The 19,917-nt window shown below is 39.1% G+C and overlaps 1 protein-coding gene across 3 annotated transcripts in view; it reads left to right on the forward strand.

Moving 5' to 3' along the window:
- Positions 1-19,917, forward strand: part of cadm2a (cell adhesion molecule 2a) — a 153,476-nt gene that overhangs the window by 120,579 nt on the left and 12,980 nt on the right. For all 3 annotated transcript variants that reach the window (XM_028421906.1, XM_028421902.1, XM_028421903.1), the window contains 5 exons: positions 6,672-6,824; positions 9,459-9,596; positions 17,743-17,904; positions 18,388-18,478; positions 18,565-18,743. In XM_028421906.1, coding sequence (XP_028277707.1) covers positions 6,672-6,824; positions 9,459-9,596; positions 17,743-17,904; positions 18,388-18,478; positions 18,565-18,743 — 723 coding nt within the window. The remainder of the gene's footprint in view (positions 1-6,671; positions 6,825-9,458; positions 9,597-17,742; positions 17,905-18,387; positions 18,479-18,564; positions 18,744-19,917) is intronic.

A 19,917-nucleotide genomic window follows, 5' to 3' on the forward strand; every position in this document is an offset into this window, starting at 1 on the left:
AATCTTAGCAGGAAAGTTAAACTTTTGAGACAGCTGTCTTTTTTTTTCCTAGAAAAGTGCCTCTGTGAAACATCCTTTCATATCGGCCTGAAGATTGGTGCGGTGTTCTCTCTGATAGAAAAAAACTTGACTGTAAATCTCCAAAGATCCCTAACAAGTCCCCTTTCTCCGAGACAAGGACCATAAAACATGAGAGGAAGAAGAAAAAGGAGACGGAATGTAGGCCTTGGTGGGATAAAGGAGAAGAATTAAGGAGGCATTTTATGAGAGCTTTCAGATGCAGTTATCACCTCTGAAAGACACAGGCAAACTTTTTCTTTGACCTTGAGCGTTCTACGTTTCCTTTCCTTGTCTATGTTGAGTATTCAGATTTTCATAAAAAGCTTGTTCTACTTACTTGCATTTTACTTTAAGGTGCAGAAAAGTATATTAATTAAAAGCACAGAATTCTGTGTAGGTGTCATTGTGTGTTGCCTGTGGAGAAGAGGCGCTGATGTCAGACAAATGTCAACTGTGTTTGTTCTGCTGTAGAGCGGGTTAGGTTAGGAAAAAAGACTACATTGTCAAGTGAAGCAACAGATTCAGGTATTACTGTCTTTATTAACAGAGCTACTCATCATTTGGAGGATGTAGAGAAAAATACCCGAGGCATGTGGGAATAATTAGCTCACACTTTGTGGCAGGCTTATTCTTTGTCTCTTCTGGGAGAGGTTCTGCAGTACAGAATTGGGGACTAATAAACATTATGGTGAAGAATTGAAGAATTGGATTTTTAGCATTATCAAAATGATCTGCAAATATTGCCGTCTCTCTTGAAAACCCCAGAAAAAAACATGTGCCTTCTTCTTCTCTTGGTATGCAGTGAAATGTATTCTTCTGTGAAATACAATTGTGTCTATGGGCAAGAGCCGTCTACTCACTGACCCGCTTCTCACAAGAACTTAATGAAGTGGGGGTGCTGAAGGTGTCCCACTGAACCCAGCATGGCAGGTAGAGACTGATGAAAGAAAATCATTTCTGTCACAGGATGGAATCTCCACAAGCCAATTGCAGTATGGTCCATTTTACATTTCAAAAAAGGCAGCTTTCCTCAGAAAGTATAACAGGTAATGGAGGTTGAGGATTGGCTGAGATATACATTATGCTATTGAGTAAGTCCTGCGTTCATTTTGCCTCTCTTTTCCCATATTGCTCTCTCACACACACACACACACACACACACTCAAATCCCCAGACGGGCTGTTGACAACGAAAAAAGAACAGCCACATCCAGACACGGGCAGCCCAATGTATATTCTGAAATTTACACTTTTCTCATTATAAAACTGTGTCACTTGAATGAGCAAACACCTGCCAAGGTTCTATACTAATACATACTGCCCCTGGAAAAATGAAGGGAGGGGGAGGGTGGAAAGAAGGAGAAAAAAGGGCAAAAACGAAGTGAAGGAAACGAAAAAAAGGATTAAAGCTAAGATTAGAACCGTAATTTGTTCATGCTACCCATACAATAACACTTAGTGTACTAACTTATTAAAGACCAGCTGCATACACACACACACACACACATATGCTCACATATTTCCTCACCTGCTGCTTTTAATGATAGGGGAGAGTAGGAAGACAGATGTGGAGCATGGTGCTGTATGCTTGCTGTATTGAGGCATTGCTGTATGTAAACAGAGAGTGTGCTGCTGCTGCTGTGGCCTTCTTCACAGCGATGTGAGGATCTTCTAACACTCTGATGTATAATCAAACCATGAGCTCAGGTTGGGCTGGTAAGGGAGTAATGTATTGCTAATGCAAAGGTAGACCCAAATCTATCTGACTGATTCTGTAATCTTACCTCTTTAATATGCTACTAATATACTGCTACATATCCATTTAACATGTCAGATCCTTACCTTACGCTAACTAAATACTTAATGTGTAAATAATTTCATTCAAAAGAAGCATATACACACTGGTGGGTATCGATTAAAAAAATTTAAATATTATATGGATTGTTTGCAGTAATCTTTTCTATATATACATACGTAATGATTTTTATGTAACATTGTGCCACATGTCTGTATCCAATCACCGTTTCAGTAGATACCTGAATGTTTCTCCTCAGTATAAAAATGTCACTTCTAATTTAAAAAGAAACAAGACATCTTTGACCTTCTCTCTGTGCGGCTTCTGTCTGTCTTCCATTTCTTTTTCAAAGATGTGCCTTTCTTCTCATCATCTGCAGATTTCTTTTAAAAAAGAGACATCGACACTTTTCCTCTAAGCTTTGCCCTTTTCTGAATACACTGTTTTGAAACTGAGAGTCTCGGGACTTTACAGTTTTATGGCTGTTTATTCTCTGTTATCCAGTCAGAGTTATCTCCTCTGAGCCAACATTCATCTACTCTTTAATTAGAGGAAAAATCTTTCTGCTCCCAAAAGGCTTCTGAATAGCATATGTATGCTTTGGTAAACTTTTATGTCTTATATGTAAAATGTAAAACTCTGTTGAAGTTAAGAGCATATAAAATACAATATAACACAGACATACACAGAAATAAACAGTGAGCTCTGTGTTCCTAAAAGCAGCAAAACAAAGGTGTATTGACCAGTGGTTGCAGAACAAATCAAACTTTGATGCTGACAAGTGCATCTTGGCTTTCTGCCTCTCTTTCTTTAAACACAGAGAGATCCAGACTAAAGCTGAATGAGGAAAAAAACATGGTCGTACATTCGCTAAGTAGTTATTGTGGAATACAAATGTGCCAGTCTTTGATGTTGACAACAACACCGTCCTCCATGAGCGCATTCAGGACTGTTGGCACTAATGGTCTGTAATGGATGGCAGGCAGCTGCAGCACCTTCACAGACAAATTACAAAAGATGTGTTCTTCCTCTCTGTCGATATCCAACCTTTCACTGAGCGTAGAATAAGGAAGCAAAGGTTACATCGTTAAGGAGAAGAAAAGGGAGTGGTGATCCGTGCTTTGTTTTTTACAGGTGAATCCTGTATGTTGATGTGTGTTTGGTATTGTATATAAAACAAATGATTTTACATATTTCCACTATTTTCTATGCAGCTGACGTAGTATTATCTATAATTTTCCTTTGTATTCGTGGCTTGGTTTTGCATTTTGTTAAGGCGGAAGTATGGTTCTGTCCCTAAAGCCAGAGCACAGCAGTTTGCTGGAGACGTGTGGTTTACTGACAGAAAATCAATTCAGAAGGGATCGAGCTTCTATATTTGAAGCCACTTGGTCTGTTTTTATGCTCTAACCCCACCCTGGGTCTTCTCTCTCTGTTTTTGTTTGGCTTTTGCTTGGTCTCTGCACTGATATTAAGCCCATCTAGGCAACAATGGTGATTGTTTCCCACAAACTGATCTGGATTATATAAGGTATTGGCTGTTTATTTATTTATTTTATGCATTAGGAGTATCCTTACCAGCTACGTATATAAGGATTTCATGGTTATATATAACACCTTTCATGTTTCTAAACCCAGCCTGAATCCACCCTTCCAGGGGGAGAAGGATGATGCTGCTTTTTTGGCATCAAAACTCTCCTGATCTCTGCCTGTAACTATTAAGAAAAATGTAGAAACACATTAAATTATTCTGCATGAAATGATAAGAATCCTTGAGTTCAGTAAAAAACAGAGTATCTGCATCTTACAGGTGATGATTGATATCAACCCTTTCATTATAAATGTAAATGCATTGTGGCATCAGTCAGGTCATCTGAGTTCATGGTCTCATCGCTTTGCCAGAGTAAATGGACAAATCAGAACGTTCTACATACCTTTCAGTTGTATTCACGTCCCTAGATCTCTCACAAACAGCTCTCAGAACGGGAGGCTGAAGATCAGGAAGGAATAGGGCAGTTTCAGTGCGACAGCTACTGAGCTTGCAACAGTAAATGTATTTTCTGACATTTGCCTGCTCACACTTCCTTGCCCAAAGCAAATAAGACAACAGTTGAATTGAAGCATTGTTTAACTTGTACACACTCACAGGTTACTGGAGCTGCCTGAATCGACAGAATGAGGTCTGCTGGTGGGAGGAAGGAGAGAAACGCAGAGACAGACAGGAAGAGTAAAACAGAGGCAGGGAGACGTCCTTGTCTTGAATTAGTTTAAAGAATTCTTTGTCTTAGTTTATTCTTTGCACCTCTGCCTATATATTTGCATGCATGCATCCTGCATAAAAACATCTTTTCAGGGCAGGTTTCACCATTAACTGAACTGGCAGTGCGTTAGACGAAAACTAATTCGGTGGTTTTGCATTGATAGCCGTGCAGAGTCATAGACGCACACAGAGAAACGTAAATGTACTGCCACCGGTGTAAAGCCTAAAGATATGTCATGTGTTTATATCAATGCGTCACGCCTGCTCAGGCTCGGTACACAGCATGCAGAGATAACCGGTGTTGCGAGGAACAGGAAAGGACAGAACAAATGCAACAGTAAATGAGACAGAGCAGCTGTCGTTTAGTCATACTGATTACAACTCTGTTGCCATTTACTGTAGGTGTTTAGCCAGGAACCAGCAAAGCAAAGCTTTCCATCCCTTGTCAGACAGAATGACATGAGATAGCGTGTTCACTGACATTTCTCTACATTTGTCAGTTCTGTGATCACTGCACCATGCATGGACAGAAGCTGTAAAAATAAGGTAGCTTATGTGCCTAACACCCACTTTCACAGTGACCTGAAAAGTTGGAAAAGTACCAGCGTCTGACATTTACAAAGGTACAGTTGCCAGTGTGTATTATTAGCCTGTGCAGCACCACGTGCACCACGGAGCTTGAATGGGAATGAAACATGAATACTACTGTACTGTCATGATAATAGTTACATTGTTTAATGTATATGGTATAATACAATTATTACCAAAGATGCTGTGATCCATTGCAGCACATTTACTGCTCCTGCTCCATGATGTGTTTGTGGGACATTGTTTTTTATAACACCAATTGTGGAAGCCCAAATTAGGTTTGGTGCTGAATAAAATCTATTCCATTCAGATTTCAAGAGTTACCCTGTAATTTAGATGTTGCCTCTAGCAGCAGCTTTCCGTACCAGTTTTCCATACTGGGATGTTTCCCAGCAAATAGAATAATGTGGATGGAAAGCCTACAGATCAAGCTGCTTTGCAACATGAAGGTGGTGAGAAGAAACTAGCAGACTTTCTCAAGAATTCCTATTAAATTCCATTGAATGATATATGGTTATAAGAATCACAGCAGCATGGATAAGGCAGACTATGGTAGTATAATGTGTGCAAAATGCTCTAAATAGTGCCTTCCAGAGTTAACTGCTTTACTGTAATTGACATTCTTGTAGCATAATACAGTTTTAATTTTCCCTTTTTTATTGTTTATGTTTAATTACACAAGTGTTTGATATAGAGTGTAAATTAATTAAGGTTTAAAACACTTACATGACTGCTGGGGGTGAGTAAAGATTAAGGTATTTAAAAAAGGGAAAAAAGGCAACTTAAAGCTTTAGGATGTTGTTACTGATGTAGTGCCTCAGATACCTCGGGTATCATTTCTTATGTTTCAGTCAGTCTTTAATATATTCTACAAACAGACTGTCTAATGGCTTTTACATTTTAAATCTAGAGAGGCAACAAAACCTTTTTTTTCTTCTTTTGTACGCTTTTTCATATATTATAATTAAGTAAGAGGTTTTTTTTTCCGAAAGAAAATGTAAACATGTAAATAATCACACACTGAGTGTACTTAAAGCAGATGTTTTCATGGACATTAAAGCAAAGTATCTTTTGCTGCTCATATTAAATAGAAAGTGTACTGTGCTTGTAAAAAAGAAGACTTGACTGAAGCAGCCAAGGCCACAGAAACAGCGTGACTGAAATGATTTGCACACATAACAATCCAACTCATCTTTTCTTAATGCCCAAACCAGTCCTTTATGTGGTTTTGTTTTGTGTCTTACAAAACTTTTCAACATGTCAGCACCTTCGGAAAGCTCGTTCCCACGTTATCACAGATAAGTATGTATAAAGTCTTCTTTGAAGACAGCAGAGTATCTTTCAGCCGGCTATCCAATCTCAGCAAATCTATTTCAACTCTCACATCTTGCCAAATCCTCACTAGGTCCACCTCTCTCTCTCTCTCTCTCTCTCTCTCTCTCTCTCTCTTATTGCAGTATTGATTTTCATTCGTTTAGAAAATTACATTTTCATATAAGTAAATGTCTACAGAAGAGTATGTTTGTGAGTATGTTTGGCTTTAGAGTGTTGTGTTGATGACTTAATTTACAGATTGGACGAAGACCTCCACAGTTCACCTTACACATCTTAGTTTGTCTGGCACAAGTGCGATAACCAGACTTTTTCTTGTGCAACCGCTTCATTTTTTACATTCTAATTTGTTGTCTGTTTTTCTGCCTTGTTTGTATAGCTCCAGCAGAAGATTAATGTTTGTCTGATTAAAATAGCAGTCTGTGCACAAGTCGTTTTGTCAACAACATGCACATGTTCAGCAACAGCGCCATTATAATAGAGAGATAGCAAAATATTAACACACCACAAATACATGACAGTCACCGCTCTGTGTGTGCTTTCTCCCTTGGCTCATATTTTAGCTTACATGTGTCTCCTACAGGTACTTGTTTGCTGATATTAAAGCAGTCTGTAATGTTTTCTCATCTGTCTCCAGCTTTAAGGGACAACAGGATTGAGCTTGTGCGTGCGTCATGGTCGGAGCTGACCATCAGCATCAGTGATGTCTCGCTGTCCGATGAAGGCATGTACACCTGTTCTCTCTTCACCATGCCTGTCAGAACAGCCAAAGCCTACCTGACTGTTCTAGGTAAGTACATGATCGTGATGATCGTCAGTTTTTTAGTCCTACTACGTGATTTTTTTTTTTTTATTTTTTTTTTTTTATTGAATGCTTAGTTGTAAAACGTTTCTCTCAGGGGTTATACGTATCCTCATATGTCTTCAGTCTGCTGTGACAAAACAACAACTCTTAAGTACATGTGTGCAGAAAAAGAAGATGTTGCCAATCTGGCTTGTAGTTGTAATCCCTTATCACCTCCATAGGCTACTGTCGTGAGACCTGACCAACAGCAGCTAAATGACAAACGCTGCACCCTTGGTACAGCCTTTTTCTGCCTGGTTTCTACTGGTCACATGTGTTTTGGTTGATAAATGATCATTTTTTTAGTGATTTACTCTGATTAGAACCAGCCAATTGCTCACACGTAGACAAAATATAAAAACATACTGTTAGCACCGCCTTCTCTTTTGTAGTGTTTGTGTTATGATCATTGCCTCGCACAAACATTGTCTCATTTGCTGCTACTGGGCTTATTATCTTTCCAATTAGTTTTCAATAATGCTAATAGATGTGCTAGTGCACTCCAGGACCATTAGCTGGCTCCTGTGTTAACAAGCATTCTGAGAATTAGAGACATTAAAGGCTACTGCTCAATAAGGATATGGAGAAAATTATTTTTGCAAAGCTGAACAATAGTTAATGGTGCGAGCCAGGACACAGACAGGGAGCTTTAATAAACTGGTCTGAGAATGGCCTGGTTTATCTGCCAGAGTTTCAGGACAGGCTGTGCTGAGAATGAACACAATGGAAATTATTTGGATGAAATACCAAACTCTAAAATAAAAATAAAACTGTTAAAAATACACAAACAAACAATAATTTACAATCCTGACTGAAACATCATAAAACAAAGTGCTTGTCTAATTCAGATTGGTAGATGTAAATGTGAAGGGGTCATATTATGACATATTGGAGTTTAATCTAAAGAAAACAAGTATGTGTAATACATTTCATTGCAGTGCTGTGTGTGGAGAATCACTGCTGTCTACATCTTTATAGTTCATTATTAAACAACACACAGATGGCGCTGTACTTTAGGAGAAAGAATCATTTCAATTTAGAAATTTGAAGTTTTGTGTTAGATGTGGTCACTGTGACTAGAATGCGTATAGTCAATGTCTAAATACCAGCCACTGCCACGTTGCTGCAAAGTTTGTGTACTAAAAAAGGGCAGAATCACACTGAGCCTTTCAGAAATATCCACACCAGCCCAGTCTGATTTCTATTGTGTCAGTGTGAAGGACAAGGGCCTCTATTGAAAAAAAAACATCTAATGTAGCAGTGATACTAAAGCATCCATTTGTTGATCTGTGCAGAGTCATGTCACTTATCTTAGCTAACAGTGGATTAGAAGAGAAATGCTTAATATCAGTTGACATGGAGGGGAAAAAACATCACAAAGGGAAGCTTAAGTGCTACTATCAGTCTGGATCTGCAAAAAAATAAATAATAATTATAAAAATAGAGATATAAAATGTGCAGTATAATTATGTGTAGATTAACATAAAGCTGTGGAATCACAATGACTTATCAGCGAAATGATACCATTTTATGATGAGCACAATGAGCAGAGATACTCACACAGCTCCACACTAACACCCACACACACACAAACAGAGAGATTGTTTAAAGCTTTGCACGGAGTGGGGGATGTGACAGATGAACATTGTATTTAATCTGCTGTCGTTCAATCAGTGAGATAAACCATCAAGCCACACAGAACCACGCCTGCTCCCACTGATCACACAAAAACGATACTTGTGATACACTTTTAATTTACATCATTCAAAACTGATTTCAAAAACAGGCTTGATAAAACAGGGTTGTTATATATATATATATATATATAATGGGTACAGATCTACATGGAACTACGCTACATCTATCAAGCAGCTGCTGTATTTGGGATTATGCATGCAGTTTGAACCTTGAAACAAATGGTAAACATAAAAAAGGAGGACCTTTAACTCTGGTAATAAACCTTACAGGAGGCGGTGAGACAGACAAGGCAGGAGTCAGTCAATGGCATTGACTGACAGACCTTTCAGTCATTCAGCCTGAGGCAGACTTATTGCTCATTGACATTAGAAGGGCAGACACTACACACTTAAAAGGGTCATTACAGGTAAGGCCAGTAATTAACAATACGACCTCACCGCTTCCTCTGTGGTCACAAGTGTTTGCTTAACACACATCCAGAAACATATTTTTTTTAAAAACCTTGAATGTCTGGGTTCCTGTAAAGTTTTTAGATCACTAAGTCAATGTTGGACATGAGCATTACAAACACATATCCATTTAGCCCTAATGTATTTTAAAGTAAGCTGAAAAAGAGAGAGAGATAAATCTAAGCTGTCCACATAGCTGTGTACCACAAAATGCATATAATATGTGACATCTACCCCATGCACCAACAACAAATAGTCCCTTATGTGTTCTGGAGTAGAACACTGCTTGGGGAAGCTCTATAGTCCGCTTTCTAATTTCCCTGCACATGGACGAACTGGAGGAAAATTTCCAATAAGGCATAAAAATATTATCGTTGCTTAATGACTGTGTGTGAAATAGTTCCATCACTGTGATTCCCATTCCATCCTCCAGGTGTGCCAGAGAAGCCAGAGATCGATGGCCTGACAAAGCCTGCCATGGAGGGAGACCAAATCACTCTGACCTGCATCACTCAGGGCAGCAAGCCTGCCGCTGACCTGCGCTGGTTCAGGAATGAAAAGGAGGTCAAAGGTACGTAATGTCTGTATTTACACCTGCATCACACGTGTGGCTCCCAAAGCAGTGTTTTTTCATGATGATTAAGAATAATAAGATCATATAAATGTAATCTTCATTTTGCATTTTATTCTGTGTTCTTCTCCATTTTTGAAAATGTCTCATTGTAAACAGGCTAATAGTTGGTTTGTTTTTGACATTTGTGCTCTTTGTGTTTGTGATTAATTCATTAGTTTAGGTATTTACTTTAGTTTTAAAATGTGCACTTATTCTGCCAGTAGTCCTGCTATCATCTATAACCATCTGCTGATAGTTTTCTTTTTTTTTTTGATTCATTGAACTGGCACCTTAAATTTGCTCCAGTTGATGTCTTAATAGCGTGTTTTTGTTCTGGGCAAGTTGTTTCTAATAGAGCAGATTCGACAGGTGTCCTCTGGCCTGAGACCGATACATTAACCTCCTTTGTTATCGGAGAGCTGACTGGACTACATAGCTCATTTGCACCCTGCTCCTGCTCTGTCCTACTTGATAAACCGTTCGTTTGAATGGAACAGCTAGAGGGAGATAGAAAGACCGAAGACAAAAAAAAAAGAAAGATTAGGATACATTTGATTGATACATTTAAATATTCATAGAAGACGGAAACAGATGCAGTTCTGTATCAAATAAAATGCAGTGGAACTTACTGTCACAGATCATCAGCACAGTTGTAGAACTTTTACAAAGGTTTCTGTGTTGTTCCATGCAGACTAAAGGCAGACAATAAAATGCAAATCAGCCTTTTTTTCCAATTTAAATAAGTGTAAGACTGGATTGAAAATCACAGGTTTACTTTTTAAAAATCTGAATAACGAACAATGAAAAATGGAAATACACTATTCTCTTTATTAATCTTTGTATAACCCAACAGATCACTGAAACTCTGTAAGGAGAATAACAAGCATCCAGGTGTTACACATGCTAAATCCCTAATTACAGAGGTAGAATTTGCTCTCTGAGAATGAGTTGGGATGCACTTCACAGAGTTCATTTCACCACTTATACAAAGAATTAACAAACAATTTTTCCTACTATTGTTTCTTCCTTCTTCCTTACTGACAGCAGGTCTGTCATCTATAAGGCACAAATTTATCCTTGTGTCTGAAATTAAAATGGATTGTTTTTAAATAATACATTTTTTGGCACAATAGACACGTCAGATTCTTAATGCTGAGACTGACTGACTCTTAAACTGACGCCATACATACAAACTTGAGCAAGAGTTTTGCTTCTTTTGTGAAAATTTGAGACCTTTTTTTTCTTTTTTTGTATGTATTATAATAGCATGATGAGTATAATAAAGTAAAGCTTAAAGAGAGGAATCAGACTATACACTAATTAGCAGAGTATTTTCCTTAAAGGCTTCTTGTGTCTCTGCGGGCGTGAGATTTGCTTCCCTCAGTGGTCCACTACCAAGAGAGGAGATTCCTGAAGGGCAAGCCATTTACGACAGAAAGTTAACAGGTAGTCAGTGAGATACCCTTTGTGCTTGTAGTAGAGGCAGTCTCCAGGGGATCCGCTCCCTCTCATTAAGGTCAGATGCTGTAATTCTCCTCTAAACTTGGCACATGCCTGTCTCTAATTTGGGCCTTGTACAACTTTCCCTAAGCATATTATTCAGTGTGTGTCTTTGCTCAGGAGGACATGATCCTCCGTATAAATGTGTCTCTATTGTATGTGTAATAGACAGAATATAGAAGGCGTAACAACTTCGGTATTGTGCAGCAGGTTTTCTTTTTGTAAAACCGTGTTAACAATGTCCCAGTACAGAAAGCCTAAACCTTGAGACTTAATTCAAAAGTCAGATTAGTAGATAGTTGTCACATTCGTGATTTGACTCAAGAAGAATTTTAAACAGAGGTTTGGCTCTCACAGATTTCACTGAAAAGCTCTCTCATTGTCTGCCATTACACCCTTTCTACCCAAGCTTAAGTCCAGACAGCTCAGCCTGCGATCAGGCATTAGGGTTTCCAAAGAGTCCAGATAAGCAACCTGATAAGACCACATCGATAACTGGTTTCCACACATTTTTAAGCAGATATTATGCTTATCTCTTATTTTAATTAGCTGGCTAATGCTATTGAATGTTTGTTAGTCTCGCACATATAAACTGGATCTGAGCATTCTGATTTTTTACAAATCTAAGCGGCTCAAACCAAAGCATTTAGATGAGGGCTAACCTTTGTCATTTTAATTTATTATACTCATTAAGGTATTAATTTGTAAAGATGTACTGTATGTATAAAATGTAACACTAAAATAAAACCTAGTTTTAGGTGAAGGACAATGATCCTTTGAATAATAGCCTGTCTCTCCTGACAGGTAGGTGTCTCTTTTTAATTAGCAGTTTATTGCTGAGTGTGAGGTGCTTATGAGATATAGTTGTATTCAGGGCATTCATGTTTAGTCCAGGAAAAACTGGACTATTTGTAGTTGGATAAAGTAGAACTAGAGGTGTAAATCTAGTTCTACTTTACCCAACTACAAATGCATTTCTGCCATTAATTGGCCCACTTTCTATCGTAATAAGAAGGTGAGAATAGCATCTAGACACGGTCAGTGTAACTTATTAATTAGGACACCAGCAGAGTGTTTGTTTGTGTGTATTTGTATGTGCTAATGTGTGTTACATTAACCAAGTCGTAATTTTTGGTCTGGTGGTCCGGTGGCCCATCAAAATAACACAGCAATTAGGCAAATAAACACAAAGGGCGACACGTGTTAATACAAGATGTTTGTACGCATGTGTAGGTGTTTGTGAGTGCACATAAAGTGTTCATCATACTGACAGGATCAGGGTGTGTTCAATGTGAAAAGCCATCTGATTGTGGGCGACCATGCTGGAAATAAATGACAATTGTGACATATTGGTGTGGGATCTGGGGGAATGGAGAAGATTATATTACCGGCAGAGCCACTGGAGCAGTCCATCACCCATTCGCATGCAGTTAACAGACACCCCATGCTAAGTGTGTGTATATCTGCGTATGCGTGTCTGCATGAGCAAAACAGACAGATGGAGCAGACAGCCTGCATGTAAGGACATAAGCTTGTGTGTGTGGAACGGAATCCAATATTCTTATTTCTCAGTCTCTTTGTCCCTCAGATCCCCTCAGTCCCCACCCAGTAATGATATATTTCTATCTCAGTTACACACCATAACCCAGAGAGACCTCTGCCAATATCACCACATGTAGAAGTTGTTTACACACCAGTGAACTGGGGGAGCTGTGTGGAGACCAAGCAAGACAGAGATGAAATGAATATTTATTTCAAATAAGGGTGGAGATGCTCTCCATCGGAGCAGCATTATCATACTCTCTGACCTAAACTGTAGAGGTTATTGCTTCATCATGTTATTCGATAGCTCTATGCCAAGAGGTGCTTTGGGGGGGAAAAAAACACAGATTTGATTTAAATGTGCTTGCGGTCACATCCCCATTTCATTGTCAAACTTGTTAGTCAAGGACAAGGAACTATTACAGCAGACACACGTGGCACTATTTTAGGGTGAAGTCCGCTGGCTTTTCAGTATGTTGTTGAAGAGTTTAACAGTGACTGAACATTATGCAGCGGTGATGGCTGCTTCTTCATTTGTTGGTGATCATCCTTGACTGAGGAGGTTACAGCGGCCGTCATTATTCTGCCCTGGAAAAAGCTCTAACGGAAGAGGGAAAAAAGCTTCCGGAGCTTATTTCAGACAGGAGGATATCGGGGCTGATAAGGCTGCAAGTGCTCCTGCTAAAGTAGGAGTCAAGTTCAAGAATTTAAAGAAGTTTTCTAGTTAAAAGAAAAATACATTTTGGGCCACTTTTCACAGTGTGAGACAACCTCGCACAACTGCTTAAAAGGTCTGTGTTGGGACTACATTTATACTATCCAGCTCCCCAGGGTGGAGTGGATCAATGACCATTAAAGATGTAATTTCAAGATGGCTCCTGCAAGTCACAGTGGCATGAATAAAAGATGCCCCTAGTTGCACAAACACATATTCAGCCTCTCTGTTCTGTAACACCACAGACCCAAAAAACTCCTTGCATACACACACACACATCAATGCCTGAAATTGATTGAAATCTATTATTATTTTGCATATCAGTTCAGTTTTTGTTGAAGGCATATGATATCTAGACATCTAAAGACAAGTTGTACAGATGCAGGTATGACAGACACACCCTATGATGACAAAATGTAGGTCACACACATAATCAAGTATCCTGTGAGAAAATATCTCACCTCTCTCATCTTATACCTTGAATAAATATACCCATATTATGGTGTATTTTCTGTGTCTCAGGCGGCAAAAGTCTGTGTGATCAGGTTAACAGGCTCAGACTCAAGCACAGAAGAAGAGATCAGACCGCTACACCCACTGTCTATGCCCATTAAGAGCAACATCCCGGAGGTGGAGCACCTGTACATTTTTAAATGCCATGGCACCAAGACTGACCAGACCTGTTCTTTTTGGAGTGGAAAACAGTCTGCCTGAATCCACAGCAGACTTGCCTTAGCTGTGAATGCTTTGGGAGTTCTGTGTCAGAAAGGACATTATGATACAGGTCTGCCAGGTGCTGATAGAAACTCTCTTAACATTTAACAGCGCTGCCAGGTCGTAGTCACCCGTCAGTTCAGCTTAAAGTTGAGCTGGTGAGACAGGTCAGACGGAGAGGGATGCTTACAGGCTGCCGGCGGGCACAGCTCCCTGAACTCTGCATGGAATAAGTGTGAAGATGGAGGAAGGCACAGAACATCTCCACACCTCCACTAGAGCTTGCTGCATATTAGTGATATTCTATTTTATTTTATTCTATTCTATTCTAAGTTTTGTTTGAGCTCATCTGACAGAAAAAGTAGCCCTAAACTTTCCTCCGCTGGTAAAATAAGATTAAGATTAAGATTAAACTTTAATTATTCCCGTAGGGAAATTAGATTGTGTAGCAGCACACATAGGAAAAGTGACATAAATACAATAAATACACTTAAAAACCTACACTTATATACACATATAGCAACACACATATGTATACGCACTTATTGTAACTGAAACAGTTTACGTACACCTGAGATAATCCATTAGAATAATTTGAGAATATATGTAAATGTAAAAGACTGCTTTCTAATATTGCATGTTTTGAATGTCCTCTCCCTCACCCACAGATGATTTTACATTGTCTTTGCTTGTGCAAATTGTTTTTAATCTCCAGTGGGCTGCAGTTCAGGGTATGTTGAGTCAGCCCTCAGACCCCTGCTGCCAGGATTAGTCAGCGCCATCACTGTTGAAGATGATGACTCCATCTCCACTTCAGCACACCTCCACTTGTCTCTCCTGTTTGCTCCCTCCTCATTTTTTTTTTTCTTGGGCCGCCCCTGTCCCCCGTGAAATGGCATAAAAGGGTCAGATTCTCACATTTTACGCCTGTCATTTCCATTTCTAATCCTCCAAGGCTCAGTCTTGGCTCATGCCAATGATGCAGAGCTCTGGGCACCCACCCACAGAACAGCATGCTGCAGTCACAGCCAAATTTTACCAGGCTTTTTTTTGTGAAACAGGTTCCACAGGTGTTTATGTTAGTGTCCATTTTGTTTGTACATTTGAATTTTTAGACATATTTAATTATTTAAAAATCATGTGTATGTTTTTTAGTGGAAATACCTCTGATGTATCTTTTAAACATATGTAGTATTTCTGAAACTACATTGACAGTTCTGTGTTTTAATGACAGCTGCTCCTCTCTCCCTGTGTTTAAAATGCTCTCTAATACTTTATAATTAATTATATCATAAGCACACTTACTTTACTGTGTTCATGCAGACGGATGCATTTTATCGATGAGGTCACACACGCTGTTCGACTATTATTATGTTCTCAAAGTGAATTTTAGAAGACTCTGCACCAAATAAGGATATTAATGAACTCAAAGTTTGAACGCACACTCTTATCTCATCACACAGAAGCAATCAGAGTCCATTCAAAACTCCGCAAGAAAAGAAGCTAAAGTAGTCTAGACACTTAAAACACACAGAAAAATTATACGCAGTAAAAAGTTAGTTTCTCCATCTCTCTAATAGTGTTGGTTCATTGAGGAGTGCTTTTACAATCAAGCTCCTCTGAGATAGAAATGGTATAAACTTCAAAATACATTTTTGTTTTCTGAAAGCCAGAGAAACTACAGCTAGACCATGGAGTCCTACAGCGTCTGAGTGCATATCACGTTGATTGAAATTAAGATTTTTAACATGCCCTTCTGTAGCCATGTCATTCTTTCTTCAAGGCTCACAGTGGTAGCCAAGAAAATGTCAGTGAAGTTTGTTGCAGATGGAAGAGGTCTGCACAGCAATATCTTGTCCTACATCTAAATAATCCTCTTTAAAAACTTGTAATGAATTTGATGTTCCTAAGTGTATTTTTTGCCATTTCACTATTTCACATTTGAACATTCACAAATAGTACTTTCATGTACTATTTTAAGAACCTTAATATGTTTTATCTTTTATCTGAAGCTGTCAGCTGAACTGTAACATCTGTGTGTGATTAAAGCATCTGTTCATAAGCCCAAACGATGACCTAAAGAAGAAATATGAACATGAGAAAATGAGAAACCAGACAAAAAGGCAGGAAGGCTAATGCTAAGATAGTTTGCACTCCAAACCACACCATGGATGTCCTTTTCCTGTGCAGCCATCCTCTCTTTTCCCCTCTGCTCTGTCGCTTGCAGTTTCCTTTTTCTGAAGAAATGTAGCCATTTTTCCTCTCTCCTGTTGTTTGGAAGGATGTTGCTAACACTGCAGACCTGTCAGTCATTCATCTCTAGGGGAGGCGGGCTCATTGCCTCAGTTGGGGGAAGTGGCTGAGCGGAATAGTTGATTGGCAGAATGGAGAGGGAGAGGAGACAGTGGGGTAGAATGCTTTGAAAGTGGAGCAGATGAGTACAGAGGAGTGAAGGATATGGAGCGTAAATAGTCTCTTTAGGAGATACAAACACAGGCAGTCAGCAGGAGAGAGAGACTGTACATACAGTCCCCTGATTCTTTCTTGAATTACAGAGACTACAGATAAAGAGGGATAAATTATAAGTGCAACATCTGAGAAGCAGAGAAAACAGCAAATGACTGATTTTTTTAAGTACAATCCACTGATTTAATATTATTTCAGTGGTCTGTCAACCCATCATTGCTGGCTAAACTGATTGAAGATTTGATGAAATTATACACACTTTCGCAGATTTAGAATGTTCCCAGCAGTAGTAGTTGTTGATGTTCAGTTCAAGGACAGTTTGAAATGCACCAGAAAAGTCTGGAGTCTACTTTGTGACCTTCCGGTTGGAAGGGCTTCTTTACCTACCAGGCATCTCTGCTTTCAAGGACGATGATGCATCATGAACCAAGAAGATTTCAAGGATGTGGCGGTCAATGACTGCTGTCACAAGGGCAAGGTTGTGGCAGTAATTAAACACATTTGGCCTTAAAAGCCTGTATCATTAAGGTGGCAGATGAAGCAAAAAAGGGGGAATGAAGCGATCAAAGGTGATGCCAAATTTTCAGGATGAGGATAATTTGCGGCAGCGATTAGGTTGATGGGCGTTGAGAGGTGGATTAGTTGTTGCCGGGATAGTTCTGAGAACAAATTGCACAAATGAAGAGGGCTGTGCATATAGTAATGATACATTGCTACAAGGCTCATTTAAGTTACTTCACAAACTGATTGGCACTGGTAATGTTTTTGTCCCTTTGAGACAGGAAATAGTTGTGGAATAGAAGTAAAGTGTTTGAGAAATGGCTCTGAATGAACCATGTGCTGAGATGAGGTCACACATGTTCAGAAAGGTCTACAGTGTGAATAATATACACAAATTACATGCTTCGCCTTTCGAGATGAGCACTATCCAGGCTGCACAAACCAAAAATAATAGTGGTATTTTTTTTTTCTAGTAGCATAGCATAAACTTTTTTTACTTCCTACCTAGTAAATAAAACTTTTGAAATGTTTGTGCTTGTTGCATTTCATGATACGCCCTTTGTCTGCAGTTTATAGGTAGAAGTCCTTAGTAGAACAATGCAACAATGTGTGGCCATCACAAGATAAATGTGCTGCATCAGTGACAGTATTCTACTCTCTCCAAAGGTGCCAAAGAGGTGAATGCAAGTGGGAAGACATTTACAGTACGAAGCTCTCTGCAGCTGCACGTGGACAGAAATGATGATGGAGTGGCCTACACCTGCAGAGTGGACCATGTGGCACTTGCACAGATGCCACAGCAGGCCACTGAAGTGCTGGAGGTCCACTGTGAGTGTACACAAAAAATACAGAACATGCACACTCAAATGGATACATACAAGTGTACACATGGACATGCGAAAAAGAGGATTATGTATTGTGGATGGCTTTTGTAAAGAGTGCATATGCTTGTTTCTTATTTTTATTTATTAGAATTCACTTTTTTAGTTATATATATTATATTGTTCATGAAAATCCACATGTACAGTATTCCAGCCATATTCCTCTAATAATATCCCTACATTATAGAATCTCTTTCTGTTTTATTATCTTTTTTTTATAAAATGATTTTGTGGATTTTTTAAGAAAAGCCATATAAAATATGACTCGACCATTTTTTCCTTTTTTTCTGTTTTACCTAAAATAAAGCCTAACATCATATCAATGTCAACAAATTAATGTAACAATTCTGTCTATATTAATGTATTCCATATTCACCTTTATTCAGAGCCCTCTCCGTCTCCCCTGTGTCACTCTCTGTCCCTATCTTAGATGCTCCTCGTGTGGAAATCATCCAGTCCCACGCAGTCCCTCAGGAGGGTCAGTACTTAAAGCTGGAGTGTGTGTCCAAAGGAAACCCTTCGTAAGTCACTCAAACTCTGACATCAGCCTTTTGTGTAATGCTCTGTGACATACTTTGTTTCTCTTACACATCCTCTCACCTTCCAGGCCAGATCCTGTGATGTGGACGAAGGACGGAGGTGAACTTCCTGACCTGGATAGGATGATTGTAGAGGGCAGGGAGCTCACCTTTACTTCACTCAACAAGACAGACAATGGCACCTACCGCTGTGAGGCCAGCAACCACCTAGGGACCAGCAGCGCTGAATTTGTACTCTACGTCTATGGTGAGTTCAGGAGAAAGGTTGGTATGTGGGTAATTGTATTTCAAGTAACAATGTCTGAATGTAAAAGGGTAGAAGGATGTCTTGGAGTCCCACAATGCTGCATATAAACAGTGAACCCCACAGACACATTCATCAAACTCCATTGCAAAAAAGTCGGATTATTATACCTCCTGATCTGCATACTGTATCAGACGGATTAGTGGTGCCATCTCTCACAGGGAGTGTAAGGGCCTCAGGTGACACAAATGCCACCAACGCCTTTCCTTAAATAAACCTGCGTCCCAGATCCTGCACACAAACACACACACACCCTAGGAGGAGAATGTGTGAGGGAGGCAGAATTTAGTGCTGCGTTGTCAGGAATATCACCAGGAAGGATAAGTAATTCCTAGTAACGCCAGAGGAGGTGGAGGATAAAGGGACTCAGTGTCAGAGAGAAAACAGATAGTTCTTCCTCTCTTCCGTTTCTCCACTGCCATTTGTCTTATGGCATTAAGTAATAATGCTTTTTTTAAGAGCAGAGCACTGGAGCACCACTTTTCTCACTGTTTTAGAAACTTAGACAGCCATGATGGACAGAATGCCACATTTAAAAAAAGTAAACAGGAGAATTTCTCAGTGAAAAATGACACTGATATTGTTGCTTGCAGCCAGAAGAGTGATTTACATTTAAAGGCAGATTCAATAAAGAAAACATGGGAGGAAAAACAAATGCTATACAGATGAAGAGTCAACTAACAATGGTTACTATTAATACATGCTTTAATAAACCTCTAAACTTATAATTATTAAATTATTATGCTAAACAAATTGGACATATTGGAATATGATTTGTGATTATTTGGTTTGTACTGCTTATGTTTTTATTAAATTATATGTAAGTACACACACACACAATGTATTTCATACAACATTCCTTCTTTATTATTTGTTTAAAAATGGCCCAAAAGAGCTGTTATGTTTAATGTCCTCCCAACACCTTATCCACATTTCCATTGAAGGTGTACTGTGCCATTACAAGTAATTCATTACTTAATAAATCAATTATTTAAAAGGCCGGCAATTTGGTTTCGTTCAACTAATTGACTAATCAAGCAGGTTCACTTCCACTAATGTGCACCTCACACAAGCCACGCTACACACCTGCACTTACCACTTCCTTGAAATGCCAGCT

Source organism: Parambassis ranga, chromosome 14, assembly GCF_900634625.1.
Source record: "Parambassis ranga chromosome 14, fParRan2.1, whole genome shotgun sequence".
In the NCBI taxonomy this organism is placed as follows: Eukaryota; Metazoa; Chordata; class Actinopteri; family Ambassidae; genus Parambassis; species Parambassis ranga.